Source organism: Sapajus apella, unplaced genomic scaffold (genome assembly GCF_009761245.1).
Source record: "Sapajus apella isolate SASKATOON/1434 unplaced genomic scaffold, GSC_monkey_1.0 scaffold8, whole genome shotgun sequence".
In the NCBI taxonomy this organism is placed as follows: domain Eukaryota; kingdom Metazoa; phylum Chordata; class Mammalia; order Primates; family Cebidae; genus Sapajus; species Sapajus apella.
The window spans coordinates 1,762,992-1,782,907 of NW_022436948.1; the positions used below are offsets into that span (position 1 = coordinate 1,762,992).

The following is a 19,916-nucleotide window of genomic DNA, read 5'->3' on the forward strand; positions in this document are numbered from 1 at the left end:
CCCCCGAGGGGTTCTCTGGGGAAGGACGACCCAGTCCCCCCGGTCCTCCCCCCTCCCCCCGCCTCCCTGTGCAGGGAACTTGGTGACACGCCCCACTTCCTGCAGCCGGGCCGAGGTTGCACCAGTGCTTCCCTCGTGGGCAGGGTTGAGGTCAAGGGTGACTGATGCAAGGTTCTGCAAGGCCTGCGAGATTGTAGATTCCTCAGCAGCCTCAGCTTTGGGTTTTGCCTCTTAGATCTTGATATGGGGACCCACCCGAAGGGACCCACCCACCCTTAGACTTGGAAAGTCCAGGAGCTGGAGGAAGAGGAGGGCACCCACCTCTGCTAGTAGGGCAGCAGGGAGGGCATCGGGGTGATCAGGCTCTAGGCCGGAGCTCCAGGGCCAGCTCAGGGGTGGGTGGGTGGGGGAGGGAGGAGAGGGGAGCTGCGCTTTCCTCTCTCCTTGCCCTGCAGCTCTACCGGCTTAGCCTCAGGGTACCAGAGATGACAGTGGCCAGACACCTGCCTGTTTGCCCAAATGCTGCTCTACATCTGTGCCTTACCCACTCCCGTCGCCCAGGGAGCTGGTGCAGGCCCTTCAACCACCTCCAGGCACACTGAGGAAACTAAGGCAGAGAGGCCTGACGGGGTCTTGGTCGCTCGGGTCTCAGGTGAGGCCTAGGCCTCTGCTGGCCATCCTGGCTGCTGGGTGGAGGGGCCGCCTTGCCCTGTTCTCCTACAGAAGGGAGGCTGGGCTGCCAGGCTCAGGGCACTGCCTCACCCCCTGGAGCCGACCTTCCTCCCCTGCTGTTTTTCTGGGCTCAGCTGCTGGCATCGGGTGACGGGGCAGGGCCTGGCTTCTCTGGTGCCCCAGCTCCAAGGCCCCAGGGCTGTTTGTGGAGCAGAAACACTAGGGAGAGGGTGGCTTCCTGCCTGCCCACTTCCTGTGGTCAAGGTCAGGGCACTGTGGTCTGTGGGCTTGTCCTGCTGGAATCAAGGTGCACTCCCCTCTCCCTGGGGGCAGGTAGGGTGCCCAGAGTAACTGGGTGCCAAGTCCATATCCTGCTTGGGAATATGGACTGTGGGGGATCTCAGTTTCCCCATTCAAGGTTACGGAGTGTATGTGTGCCGCTGGTCATGGCTGTGTCAGGGGAGGGGTCAGTCTGCAGTCCCCAGGGAGACCGTGGAGCTGGGGTGCAGGTCCTCACCCGCCTGGCTAGCGTGGCCGAGGCAAGGGGGAAGGCCTGCACCCCTCCCCACTTGGCGCAGCTGCAGCCTGGGGGTGTCCTGAGGCTGGTTGGACCTGCACTGTGGGGTGGCTCTAGCATGCAGGCCCTGTGATATGCACAGAGGCTTCGGTCAGCTGAGGGGCTGGGGGCACTTGTGGCACCGAGGTCCGTCCAGCCACAGGACTTCGAGCGGCCCAGATGGAGAGCTGGAACTGGCTACAGGTGGCCTTGGCCTGAGCCACAACCCCCAGCGATGGGAGATACGGGGCTTCGGATACAGGGTGGGCTGAGTGTGAACCAAAGCCACCTCCTCCAGGAAGTGACAGCGGGGTGCAGGTTCTGCTTTTGATCGCAGAAGGATCAAGGGTTACCTTTCGGCATTTTGAGGTTCTGATTATAATCTTGCTGGGAACCAGGGAACGAGGTCACCTCCAAAAAGACAGGACCTTGGGCTGGTTGGGCCTCTAAGCTGTGGGATCCTCAGATGGGACCTTTAGTGGGTGTTCCGTCGACCTCAGAGCCCCCAGCACAGATGCAGGGGTTTTGGGGGATGGAGGGCAAGCCAGGGCCTACGGCTGAGGGCACCCAGAGCCTCTGGGCCACACGCAGCACCAGTGCTGCCTTCCAAGTGGGCAGGCCCTGGGTTGGGGCTCTGCTGGCTTGGGTCTGCCCACTGAACCTTAAGTGACCCTGCCAACAGCACCCCAGGGCAGTGGGTGGGGTAGAAACACCTCAGCACCCTGCAATGGTTAGGCGCTGTAAGAGGAACTGGCGTTTGCTGGGGAAGAGGTGTTGATCTTTGCTTCTGATAACAGCCCAAGGGTAACAGAAATATCTTCCTGCCACCACGGCAGGAAGGCTCCTGGGGACCCCTTCTCAGCACCTCTCCCCGCCCTTGGTGTCAGATAAAAGGGTCCCAGCCAGCTACAACCTGGGGTGGAACGGCCCTGCTGGCACACCCAGGGCTGCCTGCTAGGAGGTGCTGCCAACCTTCAGCACTAGCTGAGGCCTGCCTCTCATTCTGCCTCTGGGGCGGAGGGCCTTCAAGGGACCACAGAGCCGCCCGGCCATGGATGACTGGGCTAAGGACGGGCTGTGTATCTGGAAACAAAGACCAGGATCCAGCAGCTGGTGGCTTGGGCAAGTCAGGCAACTTTTTTTCCCGCCTGGCAGAGCCTGCAGGGCTCCTGGGCAGGCCTTGCACACAGCCTGGCACCTGCGGGCATCAAGCCAGCTTTCTCTTCCTGGCCCTGTTTCTGCCACGGAGAGACAAAGCCAAGCCCGACTCTGCTCCAAGCACAGTCTCTGCTCACGGAGGACTTGGGGCGCATGGGGCAGAGTGCCCACACCGGGTTTGTGGGTCTTGGTGTGTGCGTATTTGCATGTGTGCATGGTATGTGCGTGTGGTGTGTGTGCCTGTGTGGTATGTGTGCATGTGTGTATGAGCATGTGTGTATTTGTGTGTGGTATGTAGTGTCTCGTGGGGAGTATGGTGTAAGGGGTGGGTACATCTCTGTGTGTACACGTGTGGTGTGTGCATGCGCATGGGGTGTGTATATGTAGCAGTACATGCATCTGTATGTATGTGTGTACACATGCATGTGGCGTGTGTGTGTGCACGCATGCCTGTGTTGTGCATCTCTGCAGGGGCCCTGCCGCTGTCCTGGGTGCCCGGCTGCTGAGCAGGTGTGCGGCCCACACTGCGGGACCTGGCCTCCCTCCCTTCCTCCCCGGCTGCTGGCAGCTGGGCCCAGGGCAGCTGTGCTGGCCTGACTGACTAACCCACCCCCTGCAGCGGGGACAGGGCCCAGCTCCTTGTCCCAAGCCAGCTGGGGGAGGGGGCTTCGTGGGTGGTCAGCCCCAGGGGCTGGGCCTGAGGCCGTCACCAAGACCCCTTCCTTCCACAGGACATGCTGGGCCTGTGCCCCCGACTGCTCGCCCTGGTAGGGCTGCTCTTCCTGGGGTGTGGTGAGTTCTGTGTTTCATGCGTGACATTCTGGTCAGGGAGGACAGGGCCTGCCCTCATGTTCCTATGGACAGAAGTTCCCAGGAGGATGGGGCAGTACCATGCCACTGGGAACAGGGCTGGGACTCAGGCCTCGTCTCCCCATCTGTCAGGAGGCTGTGGCTGTGCTGCTCCCCGGGGGCCCCTCTCCGCACCTGGGGTGGTGGCTGATGTGGGGTCTCCTCCCCGAAGCTGCCTCCCCCTTTCTGGCCCTCCTCTGACCCTCCTCCTCTATTCCCCCTTGGCTGTGGCCCCGGGTGGCCCAGGGTGCCCACTCACCAGCCAGTCTTGTCCCTCAGTCCTCTCTCAGGAGTGCACCAAGTTCAAGGTCAGCACCTGCCGTGACTGCATCGAGTCAGGGCCCGGCTGCGCCTGGTGCCAGAAGCTGGTAAGCGCCTCCTGGACCCTCCCTACCTGTCCGGCCCCTGGGTGGGGTCCCTGTCCTGCCCCTGAAGCCCGTGGCAGCCAGAGGACCAAAACCTCCATTTCCTCATGGGGGGTCCCCAGACCCTGACCTGACCCTCCTTCCCAGGGGGGTCCCCAGACACTGGCTTCACGCTCCATTCAAGGGGCTCCGAAATACCCTTTGCTTTTTCTCAGCCATTTCAGAGCAAGTGGTCGACATGAAGCCATTTGTCCCTTCGTACTTCAAGGGAAGGAAGTCTCTTAAGAGCAAGGTTTTCACTGACAAAACCATGTAAATGTAGTTTGATACATGTATATCTATGCTTGATGAATACCTGTATCAAAATCAGGACATTCAGCATTGGTGTCTCATTATGATCAAACCCACACACTGTACGCATATTTTCTGGGTTGTTCGGTGATGTCCTCGTGAGCTGTTTTTCCTGGTGGATCTCCTAACCCAGGCTCACGCTGCACTCAGCTGTCTAACGCTCCGAATCTCCTAACCCAGGCTCACCTTGCACTCAGCCAGCTCCTCAGGCTCTTGAATCTGGACCAGTCCTCAGCTTTCTTCGTCTTTCCTGTCCTTGGGCGTTTCTGAGGAATTCGGGAGAGCAGCTTTGTAGAACGACCCTCGATCTTCAGGGGTCTTGTCTGGAGTCTTCTCTGCCTCCTCAGTGACAGTGTCCTAGGTACCCATGGGAGGCACCGCTGTCGCTCCGTCCCAGTCCTGGTGAGGTCAGCGTGGACGGCTCTGCTGAGACGGCGCCTGCCCAGCCTCCCCGCCCCGCTGCACAGTCCCCCTGCAGCCACTGTGGGCTGGTGATGGTCTGCCTCCCATCAAAGCACAACACAGGCTCAGCATCCACGGAGGTCCCTGCCCGAAGCCGCTGTCGCTGCGATGGCTGCAAATCTGTGCCGTGCTGGTCCCTGCCTGCCTCTCATGGTGGCCAACCTAGGAAGGGTCTCCCTCCTCCGCAGCCCCCCCCATCAGCGTGACCCACAGCTTTATTTTGTCCAGCAGCGCATGATCTGTGACTGTCCTTTCTTCCCCGAGATGCTCAAATCCACTGGGTTTGGCTCCGTGTCCCATCCACGCCCCCCATCTGATTTTTCTGAGCATTGTTTTGCTTTCTGGAGCAACATGACATCGGGGGCCCATCTTCACGTCCCTTGCCAGGCCTGGAATCAGACATTTTTCCGAGGACTCTGGTTCCTTTCCCTGAGAGTCTAGGCTCCAGCGCTGTTAGCAGCTTCCTCGATTCTCAATTTTGCGGCTTCGGGGCCTCCAGCCCACGCCACCATGGCGAGCAGTCCACGGAGAAGAAGCCAGTGGCTCCTGTCTGTCCTCAGGACTGAGGAGCATGGCCAGGCCCCAGGTGTAAACCACCTTGGTCAGGTTGGGCTTTTTTCTCTTCCCTTTCTTGAGGTTTTCCACTCATCTAAAATAAATACCTCTGTTTGTTTCTGTGTGGATTACACTTAGCATTTCTTTTCCTTCCATTCTTGCTGATGCACTTTTATTTCTGAAGGACTTTAGAACTTTTCTGTTTGCAAAAGTCAGAGCCATACAAAGAGGCAGCCTGGGGACTGTCCCCCTCCTCTCCGGCCCGCAATCCTGCCCGTGGGACTCACCAGCCTTGGGGGGCCGGGCTTATCCTTCCTGAGCTTCCCTCTGCGAAATCAAGTGCGCAAGCACGCGGACCTTCCGGCCCCACACCACTGGCAAGCTTTCCCTGGCTGGGGCCGGTGACAGGACCCACCAAACACAGCCCTCATCAGCATCCAGGCGCTTTGCAGGGACAAAGTGGCCGAGAGGAAAGCACCCTGGACCCAGGGCTCCCATGCTCCCCTTCAGCTTCTATTTGTTCTAAACTTTGAGGGACTTGGCCAGAGCCCCGGCCCATGTTCTGGGTTTCTTGGGGGCCTAGGGACTGCCACACTCCTTTGGGACAGAGCAACTCCCTTGGACAAAGGTTCTGCAGAAGCAGGGCTTGAAGCCCCTGCACCAGATTCAAGAGGCCTCCGAGGCCTCTCCTTTTGGGTCAGCCTTGGGCTGGAGAGTGGGTCCTGAGTCCTTTCTGCCCCTAGAGGCAGAGGAGGAGGGGATACCCCTGCCCCAGGGTTCTGCCGTGGCTGGGAGCCTTTGGGTAGGGGCTGTCTGGGAGGCTGGAGGAGTTCACTGTCTGTCCACAGGGACTTCTGTCGGAAATTCCAGGAGCAGAGGAGGAGGGGACGGGGTGGGTCTTCAGTCCCTGAGGGCCAGCCAGCCTCCTGCAGGCCCCTCAGTGTGGCCTCCTCCTGACCCCTGACTCCCCCTCCCCAGAACTTCACCGGGCCAGGGGATCCTGACTCCATTCGCTGCGACACCCGAGCGCAGCTGCTCATGAGGGGCTGTGAGGCTGATGACATCATGGACCCCAGGAGCCTCGCGGAAACCCTGGAAGACCGTGATGGGCGCCGGAAGCAGCTGACCCCACAAAAAGTGACACTTTACCTGCGACCAGGTAGGCCCAGCCTCTGTGGGGGCTCCAGGTACCCTCTGTGCTAGTTATCAGCTCTAAGAGCCTGACCCTCCTCTGGGGTATCAGGGCTGCCCAGAAGGGGCGTGTGTACGGGTCAGACAGCTGGGTGGGCCAGTGAGGCCCCAGAGCCACTGGGAAGCTGGGCTCCTCAGCGCCCTTCCCCCGTGTCCCCAGGTGGAGCTGCCCCAGCCCTCACCGTGGGCGCCCAGCGTCTGCACTCTCTTGAAGCCCCACGTTCTACATCTTTTTTTTTTTTTTTAAGGAAGAACAAACCCCTTGGAAAACACTATTCTATTACACACTCGGAAGGCCAGGGCACTCTTAGAAGAGTAAAGGCTCTGATAAGTTTTGCAGCCAAGAGACCAAAGTAACTGTTTAAACCCGTGTTGTTCACACGGATTGACCAGAGCACTTTGTTTCAGAACATGCTCCCTGTCAGTGCTTCGAGAAACGCCCTCCCTCCCAGTGGCTCACACCTGTAATCCCAGCACTTTGGGAGGCCAAGGCAGGTGGATCACTTGAGGTGGGGAATTCCAGACCAGCCTGGCCAGCGTGGTGAAACCCCATCTCTACTAAAAATACTAAGAAACAAAAAAAAGAGCAGGACATGGTGATTGCCCTTGCAGCCTCAGCTACTTGGAAGTTAAGACAGGAGAATCGCTTGAACCTGGGAGGTGGAGGTTGCAGTGAGCCAAGATTGCACCACTGCACTTTAGCCTGGGAGACAGGGCGAGACTCTGTCTCAAAATAAAAAAATAAAAAAGAAAAAAAAGAAAGAAAAGAAAAGCCCTCCTTGCTCCAGGAAGGTGAGTGTGATGGCGCGGCCACTGACCTGTGTCCTCCCAGGCTACAGTAAGGCCAGGGAGAGAACATGAAGTCATCTCCTGGGGAGGGGGTGCAGATGGGGCCGGATGACTTTAGGGGAACCAGCTGGTGTTGAACAGTCTGGGGATCAGAGCTCTGCCCTCAGGGGAAGCCCAGGTCAGTGCCCACTGGGTTAGCCTTGGGGCAGAGAGGCCCAGAGTGCAGGCAGCTGGGTGAGAGCCAGCAGCATCTGGGAGGCAGTGAGGGACAGGAGTGAGCCAGCAGGGAGGTCCTGCATGAGCTTCATACAGGGGCCAGGTATCCCTGGGAGCAGCAGGAGACAAAACTCTGCCCATGGCGAGGCATGGCCTGCCCTTGCTGCCCCGTGGTGAGGCGTGGCCTGCCCCTTGCTGCCCCGTGAGCAGGCACATGTGGTCCCTGGAGGTAGCTCCGATGTGTTTTCCCCATGCCCCACTGCACAGTGGGAAACTGAGGCTGGCAGAGGTGTTGCCTGTGGCCAGAGTTTGTGCAGCTCCGTGGTGCTGGAGGTGTGAGGGAGGATGGTCCTGGAGGGCAGAACTGTACCTAAACGGGGGCATCCTTGTGCCCAGGGAAGGGTGGGGGGAGTGGCTGAGTGTCTGAGTGGCTGAGTGACCACTAGTGGCCTGGCACGCATCTCCACTGTGCAGAGGGCAAATCCTGCACAGGGGAGGCCAGGAGGGTTTGGGGCTGAAACGGGTGTCAGGCCCTGCACGAGACATGAGGTATTGCTCATTGTGTTCTGTCCCCGCCGCAGGCCAGGCAGCAGCATTCAATGTGACCTTCCGGCGGGCCAAGGGCTACCCCATCGACCTGTACTACCTGATGGACCTCTCCTACTCCATGCTCGATGACCTCAGGAACGTCAAGAAGCTGGGCGGCGACCTGCTCCAGGCCCTCAATGAGATCACGGAGTCTGGCCGCATCGGTGAGGCCCAGGCCTTTCCCAGACCCGGCACTCCTGCCTGCAGCCACACACCTCCTCGAACACAGGTCCCCAGGGCAGCTCTGGGGGCCTCAGATGCAGGTCCCCGCTGGAGCGCCCACACGGCTGCATTGGCCTGCCTCCCTGCCAGGGGCCACGCCCAGGCCCCGGGGGTCCCTAAGACTTGGAGATGTCATCCAGTTCTCCACTTCCCCTTCCACCTTCTACTTCCATTATTTATTTCTGTGTATGTTTAAAAGACAAAAGTCTCACGGTACTAATTATTAAACATTAAAGACCACAATGCATACACATGGCACAGCAATGGCAGCCCTGGAGAAAGCACACAGCAAGCTCTGCTGGGCCAGGGGCTCCATGCTGCACCAGCACTGTCTGTCACAGAGCAAGTCCCCAGTAACGCATGTGTCAGTGACGGGGCTTGTCTTCACCACCGGGCATGGCTCCTCACATCAGCACTCTGCCGCCTTCCCTACATGCAGGGATGCACACACACACTCTCACACACACATGTTCACACACACACACACGATATCACACACAGGCTCACAGACACAAATGCAAGTGCACACAAATGCATACTCACACATGCAATGCACGCTCACACACAAATGCATGCCCAAATACACAAATGCACACTCACATACACGAATGCACGCTCGCATACAAATGCATGCTCACGAACGGGAATGTATGCTCACACACACAAATGCACACTCACACGCAATATACACACACACTTGCGTGTGCACACACAGGCACACACAGTCATACACATGTGCAAGACCACATGTGCACACAGTCATGCTCACATGCACACACTCATGATCACCCATGTATGTCATCACTCACTTGTACAAATCTTACACACATCCACATACATATCTGGTCACCTATGTGAACTGTGTCTACACCTGAACAGGCTCACAAGCATGCACGAATACACACACACAGTTGCGCTGCACATGTACACATTCACGTTCACACATGCAGATGGCTTCACACACACAGATACTCATACGCACATGTTCACATGCCCACATGTATACCTGGTCACATGCGTGCATGCAGAAACACACATGCACAGACTTGCGCTCACACGTGTACACACGTTCACACATGCAGATGGCTGCACCCACACAGATGCTCATATGCACATGTTCACATGCCCACACGTACACCTGGTCACACTCGTGCATGCAGGAATGCACACATACTTGCGCTTACACATGTACGTGATGGCACACTCCCAGGTTCCCATGAACATGTCCACATGCGTGCACATGCATGCTTGCACAGCACACACGGTCACACACACGCCCACATGTGCCATCTTGCTTCTCCCTTTCCCTGCTAGGGGAGAGGAAGCAGGCTCGCCCTCCTGCCCCTTTGAGGCTGCCCCTCCCACCGGGGGCCCCGCCTGCCCCTCCCATGGGGTCACTGCCACCTCCCCAGACCCTCCGTGTGCCCTGCAGGCTTTGGGTCCTTTGTGGACAAGACCGTGCTGCCGTTCGTGAACACGCACCCCGAGAAGCTGCGGAACCCCTGCCCCAACAAGGAGAAAGAGTGCCAGGCCCCATTTGCCTTCAGGCACGTGCTGAAGCTGACCAACAACTCCAACCAGTTTCAGACAGAGGTCGGGAAGCAGCTGATTTCAGGAAACCTGGATGCGCCTGAGGGCGGGCTGGACGCCATGATGCAGGTCGCCGCCTGCCCGGTGAGGCCACTGCCCCTGCTGGGGTCTCCAGGGTCCCCCAGTGTGGGGGGCTCAGTCAGGCCCTGCGGTGGGGGGGGCTGCCCAGGCTGGCAGGTCGTCTAAGAGACTCCAGCCTGGGCCTGGGGAGAGCAGCCCCTCACCCTGCTGAGGCCCATGCAGGAAAGGGCAGGAGGGATGGAGGGTGGCAGTGGCGGGAGACGCTGGAAATCATGCGCGGATTTCACTGTTTGCTGTGAATTGAATTTATGACCCTGGGCAAATCTGAAGCCTAAACATTTTGCGAATGGCCAAGGGTGGTCCAAGGCCGCTAGACAGCCGGTCCTGTGGCTCCCAGCGTGGAACCGCCCTCCTCCCTCCAGGCCAGGGGGGCGCTGGCTGCCCAGTGTGTGTCCCTCTCCACGTTCCTGCCTGCCCAGTCCGTGACTGTGAGCCTGATGGAGCCCCCATAGTCCCTGTGCCGTGTTGAGGCCACGCCCCGTCCTCAACTCATAACCCAGCTTGGCTCTCTCTGCAGGCCCGGCGCAGACACACTGCTCACAGGTGTGAGGTCCGGGACTAGGACACCATGGCCCACACATGCACCTGCCGGGGGCTGTCCACTGTGACCCGAAGCCTGCCGGGCCCCTGGGCTCGTCTTCCTCTGTGTTGCGCTGGTTCTGTGTGGGGTCCATGGTTCTGCGTGGGTTCCCCCCGCCGGGGATGGTTTCCTGAGGGTTTGTTCCTGGCTCTGAAGTGCGGGGGGCCACAGCCATGTCTCTTTCCTTGCCTTTCCACGCGTGCCTCTGCTCCCTGTGCCTCACACACGCACGGGGTGTTTGGGAGCTGTTGTCTCCTCTGCGCATGGCATCTGGGGGAACACAGCTGGGCTCCTGAGACCAGCGCCAGCCTCAGGGCCGCCCCTTGGAATCTGCGTCGTCTCCTGTGCTCCAGAGGGCCCAGCCCAGGAAACTGAGGCCAGTAACCCCACCCCCTGCACCTTCTTCTCAGGAGGAAATCGGCTGGCGCAACGTCACGCGGCTGCTGGTGTTTGCCACCGACGACGGCTTCCACTTTGCCGGCGACGGGAAGCTGGGCGCCATCCTGACCCCCAACGATGGCCGCTGTCACCTGGAGGACAACATGTACAAGAGCAGCAACTCGTTCGTAAGTCCCTGCCCCAGCCACCCGACGCCACGTGGCAGGACACCACTGACGGAGGGGACGAGGGTGGGGTCCCCACCTCACAGAGCCTCCTTCCAACCCAAGCAGCAGATTCCTGAGGAAACTTCTGGAAGCCCCGAGTGGCAGGGTGGGGTCTCCCAAGACTGGCGTCAGGCCAGGGAGGGTGGGGTTGGTGAGGCAGCTGGGCTGAGTCCCGGCCTTGACCTCATGGGACACCCAGGCTCTGCTGGTCTCAGCTCCACCGCCCCATACAGGGATGTGAAGGTGCGGTAACCACCCCCAGACTACAGCCGCACCCTGCTGTCCCCGCCTCTGGCCAGGGTCCCATCACTGAGTATCTGCCTCCTCCTTCTCCTCCCCACCTCCTCTGTGCGTCCCCTGCTGCCCCAAGTCTGCCTCCTTCGGTGTGGCCCCTCCCTACCCCCAGCTCCTGAGCTGCGTGAGGGGCTGTGGTGACCAGGAGGAAAACTCGGGGAGGGACAGAGGCCTTGGCAGCTCTCTGCACCGCACCCCGTGCGGCAGCCTCCGCCTCTCCAGCCTTCCCCAGAGAGGGTCCAAGGCCCAGGCAGGGCCAAGGCTGAGCAGGGCAGGCAGGAGCGGGCATCTGGAAGGCTTGTCCTGACCCGGGGTCAGCTGAGCGGGGCCTCCTCTTCCCAGGACTACCCATCTGTGGGCCAGCTGGCACACAAGCTGGCCGAAAGCAACATCCAGCCCATCTTCGCGGTGACCAAGAGGATGGTGAAGACCTACGAGGTGAGTGCTGTCGGGTCCCAGGCTTCCGTCGGGTGGGGGCACGTGTCAGCCACAGGCCGGACCAGCTGGACCGCAGGCCCGAGCGCCACCTGCACATGCTGGGCACGTGAGCAGTCAGCCTGCCCGGGGCATGGATTCCAGTGGGTGAGGGGCCGGAGGCCTCCTGTCAGGGCAGGACACCTGCATGGCGACAGGAGGAGGAATTCCTCCAGGTCCCTGAAACTCGGCTATGTTAACAGCATGTCTTGGCGTTGGTGATATTTCTGTTTGTTCTGGAATACAGCACAGTTCTTTATTTTTTGGAAATATCCTTATTTTATGCTCACATACATTTGAACATCAACACTCTCCACAAAGATAAAATTATACAAAAACGTTCACAAGCTTGGAATGCGGAGTCGGATGAATTTCACGAAGGAAGCCCAGCCGATAACCAGCCTCTGCTCCTAGAAGCAGAAGCCCTGCCTCCCCACGGCACTTCCCGAGGGAAGCCACCGCTTGCACACATGGTGAGCATGTCCTTCTGCCATGCATTGATGGCGACAAGCCTTCAATAAATGCCTCAAGTGGCAGGAGTCAGACCAAACAAATGGAGGCCTGGGCCTCAGCGCTGGCTTTGAAACAGCCCCGCCCAAACTACCCAGAGCAGGACACAGACTCCCACTCAGCACAGCCCAATCTGTCCCACCCAGAGAAGGACGAAGCCTCCTGTCTGTGCAGCCCCGCCCACCCCACCTGGAGAAGGACGGCACACCCCACAAAACTGTGACCTGTGCTTCCGGTGTGGGAAGCACAGTTAGAACCAGGCCTGACTTCCCCAGCCCCCCGGGACAGGGAGCTCATCGCCACTGCACTCTGTGGACACCAGCATGTCTGGGAGGAAAGCAGAGTCCGACTCCCATCATCGGGGGGGTCTCCCCCGTCAGCCTGCAGAGCAGAGGGTCTCCCTGTCCGTGTGTCTCTGGAGAGTGCGGCAATTGGATTCAACAGCACCACAGAGTGTAGAACAGAGGAAGGACCAAACAGGGAGAAGATGTTCTGGTAGTCATGGTGGTCCCCTGCAGCCCTTGCTCCGTAAGGGCTGCCTGCGGTATCGTTCTGTCCTGGCGGCAGCGGCCAGGCAGGCACAGGCTGTTTCCCGAGTGCTGACGAGCGTCGCTCACCGTGCGTTTCCGCTGCTAGTGCCGTGTGTTCAGCCTGGCCTGAGCAGGTTAGTGCGTTCAAGACTCCAGCTGCTGTCGGGGTTCCCAGGACCACTCAGGTTCAGTGATTTGCTGGAAGGACTTGCAGAGCTCTGGAACCACTGAATTCACAGTTACGGTTTATTACGTGGGAGGATACAGGTAAAAGTCGGCAACGGTAAAAGGCGCACAGGAGGGAGACCAGGCACGGGCTTCCAGTGTCCTCTCCCCATGGAGTGTGGGTGGCACTCTGTCCACCCAGGAGTGACGTGTGGCTTTATGCATGGAACACGGTTCCCGGGGGGGCTTTTGGGCCTTGGTGTCCACTGGGGGTCTGGCACAGAGGCGCAGCTGCAACACACGGCTGACCTCAGTCTCCAGCCCTCCAGAGATCAAGCTGAAAACTGTCCGGAGCCCCACTTCAGATCACACTGTGGGACTATCTGGTGTGGCCTGAGGCCACAGGAACAATGACACCGCCATCAGATAGGACATACCTACCTGGGCTCAGAGGCCACCTCTCAGGAGCCCAGCCACAGCCAAACCACTCTTTGGTGTGTGCAGGGTGTGGCCAGCCGAGGCCTGCTGGGTTAAGCCTTTACTGCGCAAGGGATTTGCTAGAAGGAAGGAAACGCTGCACGCCCCTCCTGAAAGGAGCCTCCGCCCATAGCAGCCAGCAGAGTGTGGTCCAGAGGCCTCAGGGATGGAGGGACTGAGCTGGAGGAAGGCGATGGTTGTCACTGTACTTTACACAGCCACGTGCCCAGTTCTTCAGAGTGGACAGCGCCCTGGGCGGCTCACCCCACACCCAGCTCTGTTACTTACCATGGGACGCCCCAGGCACTTTCTTACCATGAGCCCTCAGTTTCCTCATCTGTGAAAGGGGCAGTGGTGCCCAGCTGGCAGGGCATCGTGGGTGCTGAGCTTGCCTGCTCAGCTAATTCAGAGAGCAGCCACCCTAAAGGGCCCAATTATCCTCATCTGGACAGTGACTAACCTGTTGGCCATTCCAGGGCAATCACCACCGTCTTCAAAATGGCACACGGGAAACCAGGCCACCCTTTTCCCCCTGCCCAGGGCTCTGCCAGCTGAGCAGACTCACAGTCCCTGCCCTGCTGCTTAGGCCAAGGAGACACTCAGGGATTGGGGAAGAAAAGTGCCCGGAGGTCCCTGCTTTTGTAAGGTGCACATGGCTGAACCATGGGGTCCATTGTGAGGTCAAGTGCACGTGGCTGAACCATGGGGTCCGTCGTGAGGTCAAGTGCACGTGGCTGAACCACAGGGTCTGTCGTGAGGTCAAGTGCACGTGGCTGAACCACAGCTGAACCATAGGGTCCATTGTGAGGTCTGCATCCCAGATCCAAGCTCAACCTCGTGGTGCATTGGGGCAACAGTGAGACCCGTGATTCCTGCCATAGGTTCCCTGGGCTCTGGAGCAGGACCAGGACCCTGTGGGGACACAGAATGGAGGCAGGTGCCCTCTGAGTGGGTGCCCAGAGCCGGCCAGGCTGCCAGGACAGTGGCTCAGTGCAGGGCAGGGCTGGGGCTGGGCATCCATGGAGACCACCCACTGGTCAGGATGTCCCAGCCCCATGTCCCATCTGTAGGTGGCCGTGACGGTCCCCTCGTCACTATTCTTTGCTATTCATCATGGGAGCCGAGTTCCAGAGTGTGGTATGGTGCCAGGGGCAGGTGCTGGAGGCAGGAACGGTGCACCCCATGCCCACTCCTGGGCCTCGGGGCGCACAGGCCTTCCTTGGCCTTTCCTGATCACCTTTGGGGTGGTCAAGGCAGCAGGCAGGGAGTGAGGACACACAGGCTGCACCCCCTCCGACTGTGTTTCTGCCCCTAATGCACAGCAGGCTCTGTTGGACAGGAGGACCCAGCTCCCCTCCCTCCCCCGCCACCAAGCCAGAGATGGCCCCAGAATGGGACAGACAGCAGTGGGCAGTGGACGGTAGGGGCAGAGGAGGGTGGTGGCCAGGCTGTGATAGGCCCCGGCAGTGCCATGGAAGGTACTGGGTCCATTCAGGGGAGTCACGGGAGAGTCTGGGCGGGGAGGTGACCTGACCATCTGCTCCATGTTCCTGGAAGGTGAAGCAATGCCACAGTCTTCCATGAAAGAAGCCAAGCGTGTGTGTGGGTTGGGGAGGCTGGCTGGGGCCCTGGGCATCACAGGTGCCCTGGCCTGCCCACCCCAGGGGTCGCTGCACGGGCTGGAACTGGCCGGCCAGAGCCGATGTCATTGGGCTGTTTAACACCCATGGAAACTCAGTAGAGTGCCCAGAGCTGACTGCTTCCTGGCGATTTTACGGTGATCCACACTCATGGGGCTACTTCCGCCTACTGCACCTGTGTGGTGAGAATGCTGGCCAACACTGGGGACCCGCACGTCCTCCCAAGCCAGTAGCGTCACCAGCGTGAAACTCTCAGGCAGGAACACTCGCACACAGGCCTGGGTAACGCTGCAGCTCAGGGCTTTGCTTTGCTTTTTTTTTTTTTTTTTTGAGACAGAGTTTCACTCTTGTTACCCAGGCTGGAGTGCAATGGCGTGATCTTGGCTCACCGCAACCTCCGCCTCCTAGGTTCAGGCAATTCTCCTGCCTCAGCCTCCTGAGTAGCTGGGATTACAGGCACGCGCCACCATGCCCAGATAATTTTTTGTAGTTTTAGTAGAGACGGGGTTTCACCATGTTGACCAGGATGGTCTCGATCTCTTGACCTTGTGATCCACCCGCCTCGGCCTCCCAAAGTGCTGGGATTACAGGCGTGAGCCACCGCGCCCGGCCTGCTTTTCTTTTTTTATCTTCATGATGCAACAGTAAATTTTTAACTTTTTATTTATTTTATTTATTTTTTTTTGAGACAGAGTTTTGCTCTTGTTGCCCAGGCTGGAGGGTAGTGGTGTGATCTTGGCTTGCTGCAATCTCCGCCTCCCAGTTCAAGCGATTCTCTGCCTCAGCCTCCCGAGTAGCTAGGGTTACAGGTGCCTGCCACTACCCCTGGCTAATTTTTGTATTTTTAGTAGAGACAGGGTTTCACCATGTTGGCCAGGCTGGTCTCAACCTCCTGACCTCAGGTGATCCACCCGCCTTGGCCTCCCAAATGCTAGGATTATGGGTGCGAGCCACTGCACCTGGCCTTAAGTGTTTTTTATTTTTTTGAGACAAGGTCTTGCTCTGTCGCCCAGGCTGGAGTGCAGTGGAATGATCTAGGCTCACTGCAACCTCCACCTCCCAGGTTCACTCAGTCCTCCTGCCTTAGCCTCCTGAGTAGCTGGGACTACAGGCATGTGACAACACACCAGGCTAATATTTGTACTTTTTGTGGAGATGGGGTCTCCCTGTGTTGCCCCGGCTGGGCCTTAACTCCCGGGCTCAGGCGATCTTCCCACATGGGCCTCCTGAGTGCTGGGATTCCAGGCGAGGCCCCGGGCAGCTCAGGGTTTTTACCCGCAAGGGCCTCTGACAGCACATTGCTGACCACACACTCTGGGACCAAGTGAGAAGCTGTTAAGGACCATCCCAGCCATTTTCCAGGCGCAGAAGTCCCCAGCGTGAGCCGTGCGTGGAGACGCTGTGGCGCAGGTCCTAGCTGTGCCATGTCTGTCTTCTTGCCCGACAGAAACTCACCGAGATCATCCCCAAGTCAGCCGTGGGGGAGCTGTCCGAGGACTCCAGCAACGTGGTTCAGCTCATTAAGAACGCCTACAATGTGAGTCCCGCACTGCTCAGCTGGGACCCATGGGGCAGCCGGCAACCCCCCTATGCAGATCAGGAGCGTGGTCTGGGAGAAGAGCCCTGCCCTGTGGGCTGCCTGCAGCCTCTGGACCGGCCCTCAGGCCTCCAGGGCGCCTTGGCCTGGCACTTCCATGGGGAGCTCCGTGTCCTCTCTCATTGATGGCGTGGGTGCTGCACCCTGAAACCCTCGCTCAGGCCCTCTTTGTTCTGGACTCTTCTCTGCTGGTCTCTAAGGAGAAGGGGGGTGGACAGTTCTTGGGGGTGCAGACAGTGCACCTGGGATGGGAGGAGGCCTCAGAAACCCCCACAAAGAATTTGAGCCCTAGGAAAACACTCTGGGGCTGGGATTCCTCTTGCTCTGCATACCTGCTGGGCAAGCCCCAGAGAGGCTCTCACCCACTGAATTTCTTCTGGCACGTGGCCCATCAAGCTGCACTGGAGACTCCCTGGTGGGGACAGGTAGCATAGGTGTGCACGAGGCACCCGCTGCTCAGGGTGCAGGCATCAGAGGTCCCGGACTACTCTGGAAATCTACCCCTGGCTGGGAGACACTCTCAGAGTTCTGATCTGGATCGTTCTAGGCCAGAGGTCCCGCTGGCTCGAGGGACGGTAGAGCCTCTGACAAACGCTGGGTCATTGAATTAAGCTAAAGCCTCACGGAGGAGGTGCCACCTCCTGAGAGCTCCAGACCCCCAGAGCAGGCCCACCTCGTGCCAGCCACTGCCCGAGGTGTTTCTGTCTTTACAGAGAGGACACAGGTGATGCCACCTCTCTGGCCGCTCACCCAATGTCCCTAGGTCCCTGTCCCTCTGCCTCCTCTCTGTTTCCATCTATCTGTCTTTGTCTCTCTGCCTCTCTGTCTCTGCCCCATCTCTGTCTCTGTTTCTGCCTCTCCCTGTTTCTCTCCATCTCTCTTATCGCTTGAACAATTTGTCCAGCTCCTGCCCTGACCTAGGTCCTGGGAACTCAAGACCGAGAAGCAGCAGAAGCCCCTGACCCCAGGCTCACACCCTGGCTCCACACTGGTCCCTGTGGTGTGGTCGGGCTGTCTTGGGGGCGGGACCATGGCCCTGGCAGCCCCGCCATCCTTGGGTGGGACCGTGGCCCTGGCAGCCCCGCCACCCTCAGCCCATCCTGCTGTGCTCTCCTTTGTGTCATTAGCTGACACTGGGAACTTGCAGGGAGAGAAGTGGAGACAGGTCTCCACTACTGGGCCAGGCAGGGCCAGGACAGCAGAAAGACTCTCCCCTAAGTATGGCCACTCTCTGCCCACAGAAACTCTCCTCCAGGGTCTTCCTGGAGCACAACGCCCTCCCTGACACCCTGAAAGTCACCTATGACTCCTTCTGCAGCGATGGAGTGACCAACAGGAACCAGCCCAGAGGGGACTGCGACCATGTGCAGATCAACGTCCCGGTGAGCCTGTCCACGGGGGTCCCCATCCCAGCATGCCGAGGGGCTCCAGGAACAGCCAGAAGGAACCAGGGCTTCCTGGTGCCTGCCGCTCAGGGTGCAGGCACCAGAGGTCCCAGGCTGCTCTGGAAATCTACCCCCGGCTGAGAGACACTCTCAGAGTTCTGGCCTGGATCATTCTAGGCCAAAGGTCCTGCTGGAGCTGCACTCTGGCGGGGGCAGGGAGGGGCACCAGGCATCAGCGGCTGTCCACCAGCCGGTCCTGGTTTCTTTGCTGAGACCAGACGCTTCCTGGTAGAGGTGATGTACTGAATGTCAGTGAGAGGGTACCGGGAGGGGGCTTCCACACGCCCTGGCCCGAGAGTCCTACTCATCAACATGAAGCCTCACATCCCTGGGTCAGGCCAGTGTAGACTGAGGGACCGAGTGAAGACCACACCCCCTGGGGGCAGACGCCGGACGCGCAGAACAGGCACAAACGGCAATCTCGGCTTGGGTTGCTTTTCATGATTCTTCTGTGTGTTTCATTTTGTTTTTTGACGGAATCACTAAGGTATGAGCCACACACGTGATGAGGAATGAACATTGAATTCCTTCCCTCATCTTTTGGGTTTATTATCCAATCATTTGATTTTTTTTTTTTTTTTTTTGTTAGCTGTGAACTAATGTTCAGTAAGACACTTGCTTTCATTGCATTTTTTTAATATGACGTTGGAATTCCTTCAAACACGTTTCTTCCTAAATGATGACTGTGGATTTTTTTTTTTTTTTTTTTTTCTGGAGATGGAGTCTCACTCTGTCACCCAGGCTGGAGTGCAGTGGTGCCATCTCGGCTCACTGCAACCTCCGCCTCCTGGGTTCAAGTGATTCCCCTGCCTCAGCCTCCCCAGTAGCTGGGATTACAGCATATGCCATCACGCCCAGCTAATTTTTGTATTTTAGTAGAGACAGAGTTTTGCCATGTTGGGTAGGCTGGTCTTGAACTCCTGATCTCAGGTGATCTGCCCACCTCAGCCTCCCAAAGTGCTGGGATTACAGGCTGAGCCACCACGCCCAGTCCGCTCATGGATTTTTACCAGGACATGATCCTCATGCTGGGTGGTCCAAGTGGGAGTGTGCTCAGCTTTAGCAGGGTTTGCCGTCTGCATGTCACCTGTCTCTGCTGATGTGTAGCCCTGGAGATCCTGGTGTGAGGGCAGAGCAGCTCCTTGGCGGCTGGTCTCAGCTTCTCAGATCCGAGCATCAGCTCTTCCCTGCTCCAGGCCGTCCTCTCCTCCCCACCCTGAGGACACCCCCTGAGGCCCCTGCGGAGGCCAGCAGGCAAGAGTCGGGAGTGGGGCTGTGATCCTGGCTGCCCCCACCTGAGCCCCGTGCTGCCCTGCAGATCACCTTCCAGGTGAAGGTCACGGCCACAGAGTGCATCCCAGAGCAGTCGTTTGTCATCCGGGCACTGGGCTTCACGGACACCGTGACCGTGCGAGTCCTTCCCCAGTGTGAGTGTCGGTGCCGGGACCAGAGCAGGGACCGCAGCCTCTGCCATGGCAAGGGCTCCTTGGAGTGTGGCATCTGCAGGTGAGGTGGGCGCAGATTCCCATGAACCCTCCCCCACCCCACGCCACAGGCAGGTGCTGCAAGTGAGGTGGGCACAGGTCCTGGTGAACCCTCACCCACCACGTACAGTAGGTGTCCTGGGGGCCCGCTTCTGTAGGAGGTGGGAAGATCTGGGCTTGGAAACCAGAACCCCTCCGCAAGCCCTCACCCGTGCCACTGAACCAGGGCGCCAGTGATGCAGGCCTGTACTCCACACTCTGGCCATGGAGGACCCACGGCAGGGAACTGGTGGGCAGGAGGACACCTCGCCAGATGATGGAGATCCATCTCAGGGGCATAAGGAGTCCCCACTGGGTGTGCCCATGGCCTTGAGTGGGTCACTTTCTCTGCCTGGCCTCCCTTGACCCCAGGAGCCGGCTTCCCTCTGACCTTGGGGACGCAGGACCACCAGGCTGGCAGCCCTGGGGCA

General features: G+C 59.1%; 1 protein-coding gene across 4 annotated transcripts in view; it reads left to right on the plus strand.

Moving 5' to 3' along the window:
- ITGB2 (integrin subunit beta 2) overlaps window positions 1-19,916 on the plus strand; it is a 45,460-nt gene that overhangs the window by 19,923 nt on the left and 5,621 nt on the right. For 3 of the 4 annotated variants that reach the window (XM_032276731.1, XM_032276730.1, XM_032276729.1), the window contains exons 2-11: window positions 3,118-3,178; window positions 3,515-3,603; window positions 5,947-6,127; window positions 7,746-7,916; window positions 9,407-9,648; window positions 10,636-10,791; window positions 11,467-11,562; window positions 16,368-16,457; window positions 17,759-17,899; window positions 19,281-19,468. In XM_032276731.1, the coding sequence (XP_032132622.1) occupies window positions 3,121-3,178; window positions 3,515-3,603; window positions 5,947-6,127; window positions 7,746-7,916; window positions 9,407-9,648; window positions 10,636-10,791; window positions 11,467-11,562; window positions 16,368-16,457; window positions 17,759-17,899; window positions 19,281-19,468 (1,412 nt within the window). In that variant the 5' untranslated portion in view covers window positions 3,118-3,120. Of the gene's footprint in view, window positions 1-634; window positions 653-3,117; window positions 3,179-3,514; window positions 3,604-5,946; window positions 6,128-7,745; window positions 7,917-9,406; window positions 9,649-10,635; window positions 10,792-11,466; window positions 11,563-16,367; window positions 16,458-17,758; window positions 17,900-19,280; window positions 19,469-19,916 lie in introns of those variants that run through there. The other variant, XM_032276732.1, reaches the window with a different exon arrangement.